Below are 15,726 nucleotides of genomic sequence, written 5' to 3'. Positions count from 1 at the left end.
TCGATACTTTTGATTCGATACCAAGTATTTATAGCATCGAATCAATCTTGCGATATTTACTCGGTATCGAAACAAAAGCACTTGGTATCAAATCGAATCAGCCTCAGCATTTAAAAAATTAAAAAAAAAAACGAACGCGTTGTCTCGCGCTAGCCAAGCCGAACTCGTCCGACTTCACTCGACCGAGCCCGAACCAAACTCGAGAAAGACGTACGCCCTTCATTTTTTTTCATTGTCAACCAACATAAATTGTCAAACATACAAGAGATTGCTTACGATTAATTGTATTTATTGTAATCATCGGTTTATTATTCCAATGCTATCATGGAGTTTTTTGTTTAAAGTACGTGTTTAACGTGACCTAAACATTTATAATAAAAGTTTTCTTTTCCTTCTTAATTTTGTTTTAATCATTGTCCTTCAACGTTCATTGTTAGTTTCCTTAAAATAAATAAAAATAATAAAGTGCTAAAAGTATCGATATGAGTAAGTATCGATACTTTAGGAGTATTTAGTTGAGTAGTATCGAAAAAAGATTTGAGTACTATCGAAATGAGAACATCCCTAGTCGTTCGTGCTTCCAAAATGATATTGGAATATTTGTTTTCAATAAAATAATAGACCATCCTCCGCCACAGATCACCCTACAAATCTATTTTACTCTACCGTCCTCTTCTTCTTTTCTGCCATTAGGCCATAATATACTATAATCTGTGAAACCATCTCTGACTTAACTAACCTCGCTTAAGCCTGATAGATGGCGCGACTCAAATTAAAATAAAATTTAGGAAATCCCACGACACTATCTCTTATAGAAAAAGGGAGTACCCATTTAAAAATGTTCAATTTGTGTGACGGTACTTGTCTTATAAATATAATATTAAACCTCAGATGACTTTATTTCTATTAACACCCGCATAATAATTTATTCCTTGATAAAGGACCACAAAAAAGCCGAGACGTAAAGTGACCCTTTTCGTCCTAGCTATGTTTGCTGATAACAACTCGCCTGTTCTTTCGTAGCCACTCGAGCACGTCACGTTCGGAATGTAAATCGCCTCGATAAATGCTGGGGAAACGCCTGCGGAAGTAAACGATCGCGGGCAAGTTGGTAACGCCCCATTTACGCGCGTAGCGGGCGTCCGCCATCTTGACGAAGGTTATGTCGAAGTTGTCGGTCTCCTGATCGATGTTCTCCAGCTTGTCCATGATATGTCTACTTTCCTCCGAGTTCAACTCGTCTAATAAATAAATATGCTTATGGGGCTTTAATGAATTCTTAACAATAAACAACCGTTAGAAAGCGTGCCATTTTATATAGGGTGTTTTCTAATTAATTGTCAATAATTGAGGGGGATTTTGACCCTATTTTAAAAAGAAAACTTTATATGGACACATGTCCTAAGCGCCTTAACTTTTGAGATATAGGGTGGTAAAGTATTCAAAAATAAAATATATTTTTTTTTATATCTATAATACACTTTAGATATTTTAAGAAATTTGGCTCACATGTAGTATGTATCAAGAGGCATTATTTAGTGTACCACATTTTTTTTAAATACACCACGGGTGTGATGGTACGCCACTGATTTCTCTTAAAATGAAAATTCTGAAGAAATTTAATTTCTTGATTTTTTTTCAATCCGATGTACGGTTTTCGCTTGAAAAAATAAGAACACACAACATAATATGCAGAGAAATTAGCTTTCAATGTCATTATTTTTTTAAGGAAATCAGTGGCGCTTCAACTCTTTTCTTCATATTGTCGGGCACTCTTTAAGTAAATCTCCAGTGTTTCTTATTAATTGGCAACAATCTCTTATTCCATCCTGCAGCTCTTCTACAGGGTTAACTGGGGTGCGGTAAACCAAACTTTTAAGATACCCCCATAAGAAAACTATTAAAATCTGGGGACCCAAGGGGCCATGGTTGAGGTCCGTCGCGATCTACCCATCGGTTATTAAATGTTTGACTTAAATATTCTCTTATCTTACTGCGACACTAAAGTGAGCAAGCACGGCGTCATGCATGAACCACATTCTGTTCCTAAGCAATATTAGCAAATCCTCTTCGAAAAATCGGCTATAATTAGGGCCATTTGGACTGGCTGGCAGAAAAAGAGTTCAATTAAGTCATTTCGAACAATTCAATTCGGTTATTATGAATATTGATTGCATTTCTGGAATAGTATATCTTGTTGAAACAAGAGGTAATGCGCAATTTTGTCCGAGAACCATTGACAAAAATTAACACAATGCTTGGACTCCTTGAATGCGGCCTAACCTCACAATGCGAGCCACATGCTACAAGTGTTCTAAAAACTGTGTTTTTAAAGAGCCGAAGAATACCGGAAAGGTTTTTGTACACCAGGGATTAAGAGTGCACTTACCTTGAGAGATCACGTCAGTGCCCTCGAGGTCACACTTAGTGAGGTGAAAATTGCTAGCAGTCAGAAAATCGACGAACTTGAAAAACAAATACGCGTGATTAGCGATGAGCTAAGGAGCCTAACAACAATTTTATCTGTACTCTGGAACTCAATACAGTGGGTCTCCATGGCAAGATTCTGCATGAGGTGTCTGAGCGGCAAAAGAGGTCGCTTAACTTGATGCTCTTTAAAGTCTCAGAATTTAAAGAAGAAGACGATTTGTCTAGAGCAAAAATGAGATCTTACTGACTTCCCAATTAATGTTGCTAGTGCAGTGAGAATAGGAAAGCGTAATAAAAACAGTCACCAGTCATTGCGCCTGACTCTAGGCTCAGCTGAAATAGTTCACAGATTGCTGATGAGTAAGAAAAATAATGGACAGAAGCCGCAAAATATTCCTAGAGGCTGACTTTACACCTGATCAGCGCTAGGAAGTGAATGCACCAAAGAACGTGTTGAAGGAAAGACAGCGAAATGGAGAATCTAATCTCTTTCTAAAATATGTAAACGGAGTTCCTAAACTCATTGCAAAAACCTAGACAGACCTTCTCATCGCGGATTGGCGGACCCCTCGTCCTTACTTATATACTTCCAAAATGTTAGAGGATTGCGCACCAAGCTTCAAGAGAATTTGGAGCGAACCTGGAAAGGCTGGTTGTAGAATACCCCAGTCATAGGGTTCCTAGGAGATTTTAACATGCCCAACAGTTGGTGGACCAACAGTTGCAATCCCTTTGGCGGGAAGCACGCATAGCGAGATCGTATCCACTAATCTACTATCTTACCTATGCTCCTACCACAGCCTCTTCCAGATAAACACAGTCACGAACATTAACGACAACCTTCTGGACCTAGTGTTCGCACAGGTTGGCGGAATTTTAATGGTTGAGGCGGACAGTGCCCTGATGCCCCTCTCCTTTTCCTTGCAATGTGATTCAGTACATTTCAACAGTTCTGGTCTAAGGGGTAACGGCCTTTATAGAGATTTTAAAGCAATGGAATTGGATCCAGTGACTGACTTTTTGTCTCAGTTCCAATGGGACAACTTATTTACGAACAAAACCCTTGACGATATGGTTAACGTGTTCTACGATATAGTTTATTTAGCTATCGATATTTACGTTTACTTAAACAAGTTTTCGGCTAAGAAGTTTCGAGTTTAGTTTTCCCCAGAGCTTAAAGAAACAAAAATTGAGAAGAAGAAATCACATAAACGACATCTTGGGACCGGGAACGTTAAGAATTTTTGGAAGTTCGTCAACAGTAAGTGCCAACTAATGAACTTCTACCGGAGCAGAAAGCCCATACATTATACATATAACATAAGGAAGGCAATAAGGAATCGTGACTTATTGGGTCTAAATCAATTCAGATTTTGGGCTTTATTAAGCGTTGTACAGAGTGTTCCGTCTCTCAGATTACTATTATGCTTCCTCGTGCTTCCAAACCTGGATTATTGTTCCTGTGTGTGGTCACCTTTGTATAACGTCCACATACAGCATTTAAACATAACATTGAAGGAGCATCAAGGAATTGAGGACGTCGATTACTCGGAATTGAATAACTCTCTTCAACTTCGTTTCGTCGCATGCATAAGGATCTCACCATTTTTTATAATCTACTGCACTCAATCGCTTTTCGGACCAACTTGACTGCTTTCAGAGTGCAAGAATATTTAGGAAAGAACTTAAAGACTGTCAGTAAAACTATTCCGTTGTCTGACTTCGGAATAGTACTGTATAACATTGTGTTGGTGCCTCACTACTGTTATATGTGTTCTTACTGTCGTGTCGACTAACTATATTAATATTAATATTTTGCAAAACCAATGTTTGTCATATTAGGGTAAGGTTTTCATCTATCTATTTCATTCTCTTTTATTTTATTTTATTTTGTTGTTTTCTATTTCGTTTGAATCTTATTTTATATTGGACGGTTGGCCCATTGATAAATAAATAAGTAAATATGTTATGGTTACGGGCACAATAGAAAATCGTTCAATGTTTTCCAAATCAAGACGTGGGAGATATTCAGATTATATTTAATTTTTCTAGTATTAATCGTGGTATTAGGAAAGCGCTCTTGACATAATCGCCTAGCTTCTGGCCCTCTCAAATCAGCCAAACCAAACATAAAATGCATATCTGCCAACTCCTCATTGGCAAATCAGACCATTCCTTTTTAAAATAACAATGCCGGGATATTTGAAGCACCAAATTAATAAGACGCGAAGAACTGAATTTAAGAACTAATAACAAATAACTGTCAAACAACAGCCTTGACAATAGAATTAATAATTCTTAAAGACAAAAATACACCTCAGAGTACTTCGTATTCGTACAATTAGTTAAGTAAGTAAATAATAATATTAACGATATTCTTATGACTATGCGGAGAAGAGGTTTTTATTTTTTTAAACTAAAATCGTACATCGGATTAAAAAAATCAAGAAATTAAATTTCCGGAGAAATGATTGGAGATGTGAGAATAATTTTTATTTTAAAAGAAAACAGTGGCATACCATCAATGTCTGCCAAAATAGACAGGCGAATTTCCATACGCCCGCCACTGGTGCATTTGAAAAAATAGTGCTTTTTGATGTGTGTGTGCCAAATTTCATTAAAATATCTAAAAATATTAAAAAAATATATTTTATTTTTGAAAATTTTGCCACCAGGATATGTGTTGATAAGAAGTTTACTTTCTAAAATAGACTCAAAGATAGCTCAATGGGTAATTGACATTAAATTAAAAAATACCCTGTATAGTGTTAAAATTACCCCCGTCTACTCACAGAAAAACACGGTGACGAACTCGTTCTCCTCCAACAACTTCTCGAGCATCTTCTTGTTGACTTCCTCAATTTCGTTTTTGATCTCGAACACGTCCTGGGAGGTGAGCCAATCGAGCACCCTGTCCGCCTGCGTCAGGTCACCGTCGTACACCATCGGTTTCTTCTTCCGGAAGTACATCAACGCGGGCAGGGTGTGCAAGCCTTGCTCCGCGGCAGCTTCCGCGCTACAAATTTTCACGAAATCTATGCCGAACAGGTCCGCTTCGCCATCGATCTGCTCCAGGTTCTCCAGGATCTCGTCGCACTCAGGACAGTCTTCGTCATCTAGCAAGTCGAGATAATAATAGTGCGCGAATGGAAATTGGGGGGTGAAAAATGTGTTCATGAGAGATTTTAAAATGTCACCTCTAACTCCAATCAGTTAAATATGCTGATACACTAATACAAAAGTACAGTTTCTATGGAACATAATTTAGCATTTATGACTACCATTTTATTATCACATGACGTGAAACGCTAATGCACGATATGCACATAGATCTTTCAATGTTTCAATCATAAAATAAACAGTGTTACAATAAATAAGGACAGCTTACAAAAGAAAACGGCCAAAAATGGCGACTCGCTCAGCAGCCTGGTCAGCATGCGTTTATTGACTGACTCTATCTCGTCGGCGAGTTCTCTATTATCGTCGTCGATGAGCCATTCCAAAACTGACTGTTCGTTCTGCAAGTCCCCCTCGAACAGTAGCGGGTTGCCGTTCCGAAAGTAAACCAGAGCAGGAAACGTTTTGATGCTGTACCTGATCAAGCGAAGTTTTAAGGGAAAAGAGAACTAAGTGAACAATAACTAAAATCCAAAACATGAGATACAGAACTCCATATAGAGGTGAAGAAATGAACCGTTTGACACACAAGGAGCGTCAAATTACCTTTTGGCCAGCTGGGGATCCTGGATTCGCACCAGGTGAATGCCGTAGACGTCGCATTCGTCATCGATCTGCTCGAGTTCCTCCAGTATCTGCTCGCATATGTGGCAGTTCTGCTTGTAAAAGTACACAGCCAGGTACTGGGTGTCTTCTACCATCGACTCGAGCATGACCCGCGTGATGAGCTCTATACGATCCTCGGTACTTTGCTGGATAAGCCACTGGAGTACTTCTTCCTCCTCCTCAAGGTCGCCCTCGAACACGCCCCCCACTCCCTTCTCGAAGTACATGAGCACAGGGAAATCGGTCGCTCCGTATTTCTCCGCTATTTTCAGGTCTTGCGTTTTGACGAACTTGATACCGTGTCGTTCGCAGTCGTCGTCGATGTTCTCGAGTTCCTCTAGGATGCGCGCGCATTGCTCGCAGTCGTCGCTGTCTGGGTTAACGAGATGAGTTGCAGTTAGGGGCGTGACAAAGTTTAGTTTCTTAAAGGGACAACTGAGACGTTGAAATTCTTTTGGAAAACTAATAGTTGGTATTGCGTCGCTCGGGAAAGACAGGTCGGTGCATTTGAACTATTCAATATTCCTGACATGTAGTTCTTATTATTCCTTCATATACCACTTCTATATCTCAATATACATTTCCTATACTTTCATATATGATAGGTAATGTAAGGCTAATGTGATTAATCAATTAATCAACAATCAACAATATCGATGAGAAAATTAGACTAATAATTTTCTATTGGCGCTATTTGATCCCCACGCCCCAGTTAAAGAAGAAAGCAAAGATTTAAAAACTAAAGATAACACTAATAAGAGAGAAGAGGGTATGATCTGTTGATAGATATAAGAAAGTAACCAATTGCTTTTGAACGGATTATCCAAGGGTGGTCATTAACATACAATGCAACAAGATTATTATTATTAATTAAGATAATTATTAATTATTAACTAAAGTAATAATCTTGTTGCATTGTATGTTAATGACCACCCTTGGATAATCCCATTCAAAAGCAATTGGTCACTTTCTTATATCTATGAACAGACCATATATCTAGATTCACAATGCAATTTAAATAAGTACAAACAAACTTGGGTTACTCTAAAATAAATTAATATTAACTTAAGTAGTTTGAGTGAGCCTGAAAAAATAGTTTATTATAATTATAAAATTGCATTACATTACAACATTATCAGAACAATTCTTTCAAAAATAATTTGCGCTTTTGTTTCGAAGTTACAAAAATTTCTGATGTTCATAAATATATCCACCAAATTAAAACAAATGCCAGTGGGGTTGACGAAATATCTGCAATTATGCTTAAATATTGTAGTCCTTGTGTTGATAAATATGTCACTCATATTATTAATTCTTCTATAAAGATTTTCATCTGGAAATCCATTACTCCCCCTCCCGATAGTTTTAATGACTTGAAAATATTTTATAATTGATTTAATCAAATATATAATTATATAGTTGTTAATAGAATAGTACCAGGAAGTGAATGCGGTTTTAACCGAAAATCAAGTACTGCGAGTGCTGCTCTTATAAATGTCATGGATGATATTGTCCGGGCAACTGACCAGAAACTGATGAGTGCCATAATGTTTTTGGTTTATTTGAAGGAATTCGATACGGTGAATTATATGTTACCAAGCTAGAGTTCTATGGATTTTCATCTAATTCGTGTAAGCCGATAGGAGCTTATCTTTCAAATCGATCGATCAAAAGATATTCCAAAGAAATTTAAAATTTCTCTGGGGTACCGCAGGGTTCGATTTTGGGTCCGATATTGTTTTTGATTTACACTTTCGATTTTTCAAAATCATTAAATTTTTACAAGGTTCGAGTATTGTATTGTTGTTTTAATTTTAATAATACCGCTGATAATCCAGAGGTTTTCATGATCTTACCATGATTAGTGATCTTTCTCGTACCCATAGCTTAAAGCTTAACCGATTAAAATCTCATTTAATGATATTTGGAAATAAAAATTAAGTTAACCTCCTAAAGTAAAATATTAATGTAATGTTAGATAACACTAAACTTTCCGTGATTAGTTCACTAAGGAACTTGGGAGTAATCATCGATAATGACCTACGAGATGTCTTTCAAAAGGCATACATGTCACTAAGAATTTTATATAGCAAACAGGGACATTTTAAATTTTAAAATAAATTAACAAGTGTGCGAGTCACTTGTTCTTATACATTTCAACTGCTGTTTTGTGATTTATGTTTTTTTTTATCACAGAATGCTTGTGTACGTTTTACTTTGGGTCGTCAACTTGGCTTGCAATGGAACATTCGTCATCCAAGTTTAACATAATCTCTATTCATCGACATTGCTAACTTCAGGTACAGAAACAAACTAACGATGCCACATCATCAGAGTGCCTTGTTTCAGAGATCCTTTACATTCAACCCAATTCGCTTCTACAATTCTATGTCACAGAAATTGAGTAACTTAAATTTAAATGTATTTAAAAAGAAAAGATGTACAACGAACATGTGCTATAAATACAAATTTTCTAAGTTATAGTTTCACTAATAAATGAATATACATTTTTATGTATACTTCAATAAACAGTGTGCAATTTATTAACTATATTAAGACTTCTATGTAGTGGTTCAGTACAGTAGCTATTGAAAGCTAGACTGGGCCACTATTGAGCTCTCTGGATAGTTTTTCTTGTTGTGAAATGCTGTTAATAGATATGTTGTTTCTTTTATTATTATTATTATTATTATTAATGTTATTATTATTATTATTATTATGTGAAAACTGATTTTAAAAGTTCTACAAGCAATGTATGTCATCGTCAGATTGTTAAAACAAAACAAAGTTAAATCGAAGTTTGAGACTAATTCACTGGTACAACAACGATCCAAGTTGCCCGCATGATAGATCTGGTTTCCAGTCAATTAGTCTATAACACTATTCTACATTTGAATAATTCTAATCCTCTAGACGTTAACAACCTAAATTCAAAATTTCTTAAACACACTGAAACTTTTTTAGCTAACCCTATACCTCATCTAATTAACCAGATGTTCGAAACTGGAATATTTCCAGAACAGTTAAAAATACGCAGGATTGTGCCACTACAATGTCCCCTATTACAGTTATCCTTATAATAGATAAGTTCGTCGAAAAAATCTTAAAGATCCCTTACTGAACCATTTTGAAAAGCATGAACTCTTGTGCAAAGAACAGTTCGCTCTAATAAGTCTTGTTGGGAGCATTGTCGAGGGCGTTGACGCTGGTGAAATGGCAGACGCCACCGAAGGCTTTTGATTGTGTGGATCATGGAGTGCTGATGCAGAAGTTCGAGTGGTATGGCATCAAGGGCATGCCTCACAGATTATTTCGCTTTTACCTGAGCGCCAGCCTCCAGTGTGTCGAAGTCAATGGAAGATTCAGTAGTTCTAGCTAGCTGCTGTTCATAGTTCACGATTTGCCTTCCCACATACTATGTAGTACTATGCGGATGATAGAATTCTCTTATCGCGAGCTAGGAATCCATATGAACCTAGTATTGATAGTGTGGCGCTGGGATGGTTCAGCTTACAGTTAAACGAAAATAAGACGAACCATCTTATTATCTCTTGTAGCAAGCTGCACCATTTAAATAATGCCCCGGTTAAGGTACTCAGAGTCTGGATCGATCGTTCTCTTTCCTGGAAAGATCACATTTGCCACAAACTGTCAAGTCAATTGCTTTTAATTAGACACTGAAACAAGTCAATCATCCCTGTCATGTCAAGACTTGCTTATTTCGGATTGTTCCATTCCCACTTAGGGTACACTTGTTTTGTGGGGCCCTGCCCATAAGGCTTTTCTTATGCAAAAAGAGCAATACGTGTGATTGCGAGTGCTATTGATCATTGATCATTCTCTAAGCTTAATATTTTGACCTTACCCTCACTATTTATTTATAATGTTCTGTTGTCACTAAACTTTGTAAAATAAATAAACAATTTGTATAGGATATTGCATTCTATACTGCAGTTGAGTACATCCCTGTTGCGTCACGAGTGTCTCCATAATACTAATTGGAATTTTTGTAGCTAATTCTTGTTTCAATGTTTACTAAATGTCTATCTGATATTGCTCTTTATGAATGTTATTAGAATGTGTTTGATCTTGCGTTAATTTGTTGTTCTTGTAATATATTTAATTAGTCTAAAGTCTATTATTATTGTTATTATTATTATGGGATATATATATATATATATGGAACTACATGTCAGGTATATGGAGTAGTTCAAATATACCGACCTTCGTGGCTTGAACGATACAATGCCTACTACAAAATCATGACAATTTGTGCCAGAATTGTCCCCCACCCCTCCCACGCCCCAACATAGTTAGGTAATATATGCCGTTTGATACAGCCCCAGTGTACAACTGCATACCTAAGCTAAAATGAAAAAAAAACACGCGCACAATGCGGCGTTAGCCTCCAAAAACGAAAACCCAACTTCACATTCAAAACAAGCAAATTCCAAGCCGTCTATAAAAAATAAAGAACGTGTGATGTTTCATGTGTCGTCCATAGAACTAACCAAAATCTGGGTTTAGAGGGGGTTCATTAAACTCATCGGTACCGTTTACTACGACTGCGGCCTCCTGAACGCTCTCTTCCTGTTTCTTCTGTCCCTTCCTGCTCCTGTGCTGCTCTTCCATTTCGTTGCACAGGTCGCAGAGCGTCTTGTTCCCTGAACATACCGCAAAGCGCAAGCGCACAATTCATTATGATTACTCTTCAATTTTAATTCGTTCAGTTACTCCGAGGTAGGCCTCATGCTTTGCTATACGATCAAAGGCGGCGCGGACTTTCTGGTCATCGGCGGCAGACGAGGTCGTTTTATTTGTTTTTGCAAATTAATCAGTCGAGAAAACCATGTTTCAATAGTATATTATGCAACAAGTGCGGTAAAAGGCATTTGACTCACGAGTTTATTTGACACGAGCGGAGCGAGTGTTTAATAAAAATGGCTACATTTTTGCAAAAGAACATGAATACATTCATTGACATGTCGGATAGAATTTACGCAAAAAAATATTTTTTTCTACTCCCGTCTGTAAAATATCTAATTATCTAGCGTGCGGTAAGCGTCACTTTACCACGTCAGTTTCGTTTGTCACGAATCGGAGCCACTTGGGAGATATACGAGATTTTACGGCACGGGTTTGGGAGCAATCGGATGTTTTCGGAGATATTGAATTTTGATGTTTGTCAATTCTGACGGTCATGTCAGTGAATGTATTCGTCTTGTTTTGCGAAAATGTACCCAAAAACGGTAATAGCGCTCCGCTCCGCTCGTGTCAAATAAATTCGTGAGTCAAATGCCGTTTACCGCACTTGTTGCATAGTATACTATATTACTTTCGCAAAATCGATGAAATAGATTCTTTGCGAAAGTATACGCGCTCCTCACTAAATTCGAGATCTCGGCAACGGTAGGTCCTAAAGGACCGCCATTGGAACAGAAATGATCAGCGTCGAAAAAAAAATGTTTTGTTATTGTCTGTCGGTTCTCTGTTTTCTGTTTCTGGACATTTCCAACTATAACTTTGAGTTAGACGGTCCAAATTTTGCTCGTTTTCAACCGTCCACAGGATGCAAAAGATATTTGAAAATGGCCGCGGTCGAAACTGGGCGGCCATCTTGTTTTTTTGTTTTTTCAATTTTGCACTTTTTTTTGGAGATTGCTATGGAACACGATAAGTAGCTGAAATTTGAAAATGTCGATTTCAAATTTTGTAAGCAAATAATGTTCGCTCCCTTGACGGAACCTATTGAAAGTGGGAAAGGAAAAATTGACGAAAAATTAACGAAAAGATCACGAGAGTGGGTGCTATAAATCCTTATTCTTCATAATTTTCCAAAATGTATAGGGTGTGCCCGAACTGAAAATTGGGGTCCCCTAATAATGGTAATTGATCATAACTAGAAGGCTGTGCTTCAGTTGTCACTTTTACAGATAAAACTTTTGTATTTAAAGTTTTAATATATTGTACAGGGAGTTGGGGATATTCCGTGCTATATTTAAAAAGGGTCTCTCAAATTTGCAGCTATAGACTTCAAATTTAGAAAATATATAAAAGTCCGTACTATACTATACTGTAGAAACTGGGCGCAATCAAATATCGCCAAGTATTTTTTAAAAATTTTGGAAAAATTTGTTTAGGTTATTTTGCCTTCCAGAAAAAAAAATGTTTTCTCGCAAACTATTAACCCGATCGTCAAAATTCTTAATCCCGGAATTGTGGAAGATACGGGACTATAATAGGCATTTTTTCGATTGTATACAGGGTTTTTCAATTTTAGACAAAAATCTAAAGACCCCAAAAATTGTCCTGTTCGTGAAAAATATGGCTAATCTGTTTAAACAGTATGGAAAGCTACAATTTTTATGTTTACGGTTTTCGAGATATTTAAAAAAATCCATATGAAAATCGCTATATCTCGCACTCAATCTAGAGGCGATGACGCAATTTACTTTTACGGCGTATTGCATAGTTTCAGAAAAGAATTATTTCCTCGAAAACCATTTACTCTATTGGAGAAATTCGTAGAGCAGGAAACGTGGGAGATCCAGTGTTATTTCGAACATTTTTTTAATTATATGGGCAAAAATTTTAAAAAATCCTGAAAATCTCAGTGCTTGTGGATAAATTATGTTAATGAAAAACGTCAAAAGATGAGATAATTTGGTTTAAAAAGTGTCATTAACTGTTTCCAGAGCTAGAATTTTCGAATTTCAGGAATCATACAGCGTGTGCGATATATTTGAAAAATGTATTGGGGAATTTCAATTATTGCCACAAATTTTTGTATTTACCTAATTTTAACATGACTTGGAAGTTCGGCAGGCGCTTATTTGAACGACATTTTATAAAGCGTGCACAATAAAATTACATTCATTTTGCGAAAGATCCATAGTGGTCCGCAAACAATGAGTTCCCCTAAAACAAGCCGCCAAGTGTCATTTTACCGAGTCACTTGCGTTTCCCACGGATCTGAGTCACTTCGGACACTTCCGGGTTATTACCGCACGGGTTTGGGAACAATTAAGCACTCGCTTTGCTGCGTTTGGCCCGTGGCTAAATAAACTGGTGACTCGAATGCCGTTTACCACACTTGTTGCATATTATAGTCTTATGCTGTACTATATGTTTTAAAATTTGCATTTTGTGGTCCTAGAGTGCAAGGTAATATTGTAATATTTGAAGATATTTGTCATTCATTTGTCATGTCATGTCAATAATTTTAAATAATGTGTCTGCTATTATAATAACTGTACATTAGAACATATTTTTTAGTTATTTTATGCAATGATTTCCCATAGTATGTTTTTTAATGCGGGAGAGTAATAAAATGAAAATTTGCAATGACTAGGATAATTAAATCATTTGAATATCGTGAAGTTCAGATAAGTTGCAATGGTAGTTAAGTATACATGATTATAATTATTTTCACCGAAGGACAGGCTAAAAAACTAAATAAAAAAACAACAAATTTGAACTGATTAGCCACCGTAGCTAATGAAATTCAGCGAAAGCAACCAATGATTAGTTAAACAAGATAGGCATTTCTTTTTTTAAGTGAATCATGCAGGGACAGCTGGTTCATATGCGCTGCAGTGGTGCAGAGCTCCCAAAAAATTAACAATTTACATGAAAATAATCATAATTAAATAGTCTAACTAAAATATGTTATTTTATCAGTAATAAAATTCATAATACTTCGCATTCGCATCGTCATATTGATAAAAAGAAAATTTTTTGAAAGCGCAATGTTATTATATATTTGCAAAATATTAAGAAGCCCTAGCCATTTTCAACCACGAACTTAATGACTTATAACCCCCTTGCATTAAAAATCAGAGCATAGTTGGTGTTCTTTTTTTTCTTAGATAAGTACATTATAAAAATTATTTTTTATTTAAATAGAAATAAAACGCACTATGTACCAAATACGTTTAAAAATTAAAAATATTTATAAACATTGAGGTGAGATTTGAAATACAACTTAAAAACAATAACAATACTACCAAAGTCTAGAGACATAAGAACATTTGAAGATATTATAACAATATTGGTAATTTATTCTCCAATGCTGATTAGTCGATATGATTGTTTTCTATTTGATATATACGAAATGTACCTTTGCCTTCAATTTATCTTGATAACATTTTAATTTGCCGTAACGACGCAACTATGGATTGCCAACAGCCCCGACTTAACTTTAATGTTTTTTTTTTATTTCGGGACACATAAAAAATCACGTACACAGAACTTCTTGTAATAAAGTCGTTGAACTTCGACAAAGGATTTCAGACACAATCAATCGGTTAATAGACAATCCGGAAACGTTACTAAATGCAAGACATCATACAATTAGAGTGTATGAGAAATGTGTTTTTCACTTTAGTGCGTCTTGTCATTTTTAGTGTTTTTGTTCTACTTGAATTTGTAAATGATTATTGTTGTTGCAGTTGAAATTATATAAATATTTTTGCCGATTTGTCAAAAATGAGTGGACTAGAATACAAAGTGGGTTACATCATTGTAATCGAAATAAGATATTCTATTAAATATACGTACAATATATAGGGAGTTCCATTTAAAAATATATTATGTAGACTTATAAGTCAGAAAATTGACAGAGTGCAAGGTAATATTGTAATATTTGAAGATATTTGTCATTCATTTGTCATGTCATGTCAATAATTTTAAATAATGTGTCTGCTATTATAATAACTGTACATTAGAACATATTTTTTAGTTATTTTATGCAATGATTTCCCATAGTATGTTTTTTAATGCGGGAGAGTAATAAAATGAAAATTTGCAATGACTAGGATAATTAAATCATTTGAATATCGTGAAGTTCAGATAAGTTGCAATGGTAGTTAAGTATACATGATTATAATTATTTTCACCGAAGGACAGGCTAAAAAACTAAATAAAAAAACAACAAATTTGAACTGATTAGCCACCGTAGCTAATGAAATTCAGCGAAAGCAACCAATGATTAGTTAAACAAGATAGGCATTTCTTTTTTTAAGTGAATCATGCAGGGACAGCTGGTTCATATGCGCTGCAGTGGTGCAGAGCTCCCAAAAAATTAACAATTTACATGAAAATAATCATAATTAAATAGTCTAACTAAAATATGTTATTTTATCAGTAATAAAATTCATAATACTTCGCATTCGCATCGTCATATTGATAAAAAGAAAATTTTTTGAAAGCGCAATGTTATTATATATTTGCAAAATATTAAGAAGCCCTAGCCATTTTCAACCACGAACTTAATGACTTATAACCCCCTTGCATTAAAAATCAGAGCATAGTTGGTGTTCTTTTTTTTCTTAGATAAGTACATTATAAAAATTATTTTTTATTTAAATAGAAATAAAACGCACTATGTACCAAATACGTTTAAAAATTAAAAATATTTATAAACATTGAGGTGAGATTTGAAATACAACTTAAAAACAATAACAATACTACCAAAGTCTAGAGACATAAGAACATTTGAAGATATTATAACAA

The 15,726-nt window shown here is 35.6% G+C and overlaps 1 protein-coding gene across 6 annotated transcripts in view; it reads right to left on the bottom strand.

Annotated features, from left to right (window-relative positions):
• LOC132701986 (uncharacterized) overlaps window positions 1-15,726 on the bottom strand; it is a 41,827-nt gene that overhangs the window by 1,051 nt on the left and 25,050 nt on the right. For 3 of the 6 annotated variants that reach the window (XM_060670358.1, XM_060670361.1, XM_060670359.1), the window contains 5 exons: window positions 10,725-10,877; window positions 6,154-6,586; window positions 5,819-6,024; window positions 5,223-5,546; window positions 1,010-1,241 (listed from right to left, as the gene is read on the bottom strand). In XM_060670358.1, coding sequence (XP_060526341.1) covers window positions 1,010-1,241; window positions 5,223-5,546; window positions 5,819-6,024; window positions 6,154-6,586; window positions 10,725-10,877 — 1,348 coding nt within the window. The remainder of the gene's footprint in view (window positions 1-1,009; window positions 1,242-5,222; window positions 5,547-5,818; window positions 6,025-6,153; window positions 6,587-10,724; window positions 10,878-15,726) is intronic. The other 3 variants (XM_060670362.1, XM_060670363.1, XM_060670360.1) reach the window with 2 other exon arrangements.

Source organism: Cylas formicarius, unplaced genomic scaffold (assembly GCF_029955315.1).
Source record: "Cylas formicarius isolate icCylForm1 unplaced genomic scaffold, icCylForm1.1 PGA_scaffold_5__7_contigs__length_24384050, whole genome shotgun sequence".
Classification (NCBI taxonomy): domain Eukaryota; kingdom Metazoa; phylum Arthropoda; class Insecta; order Coleoptera; family Brentidae; genus Cylas; species Cylas formicarius.
The sequence above is the reverse complement of the archived record's forward strand: the minus strand, read 5'-3'. Positions and strand labels throughout refer to the sequence as shown.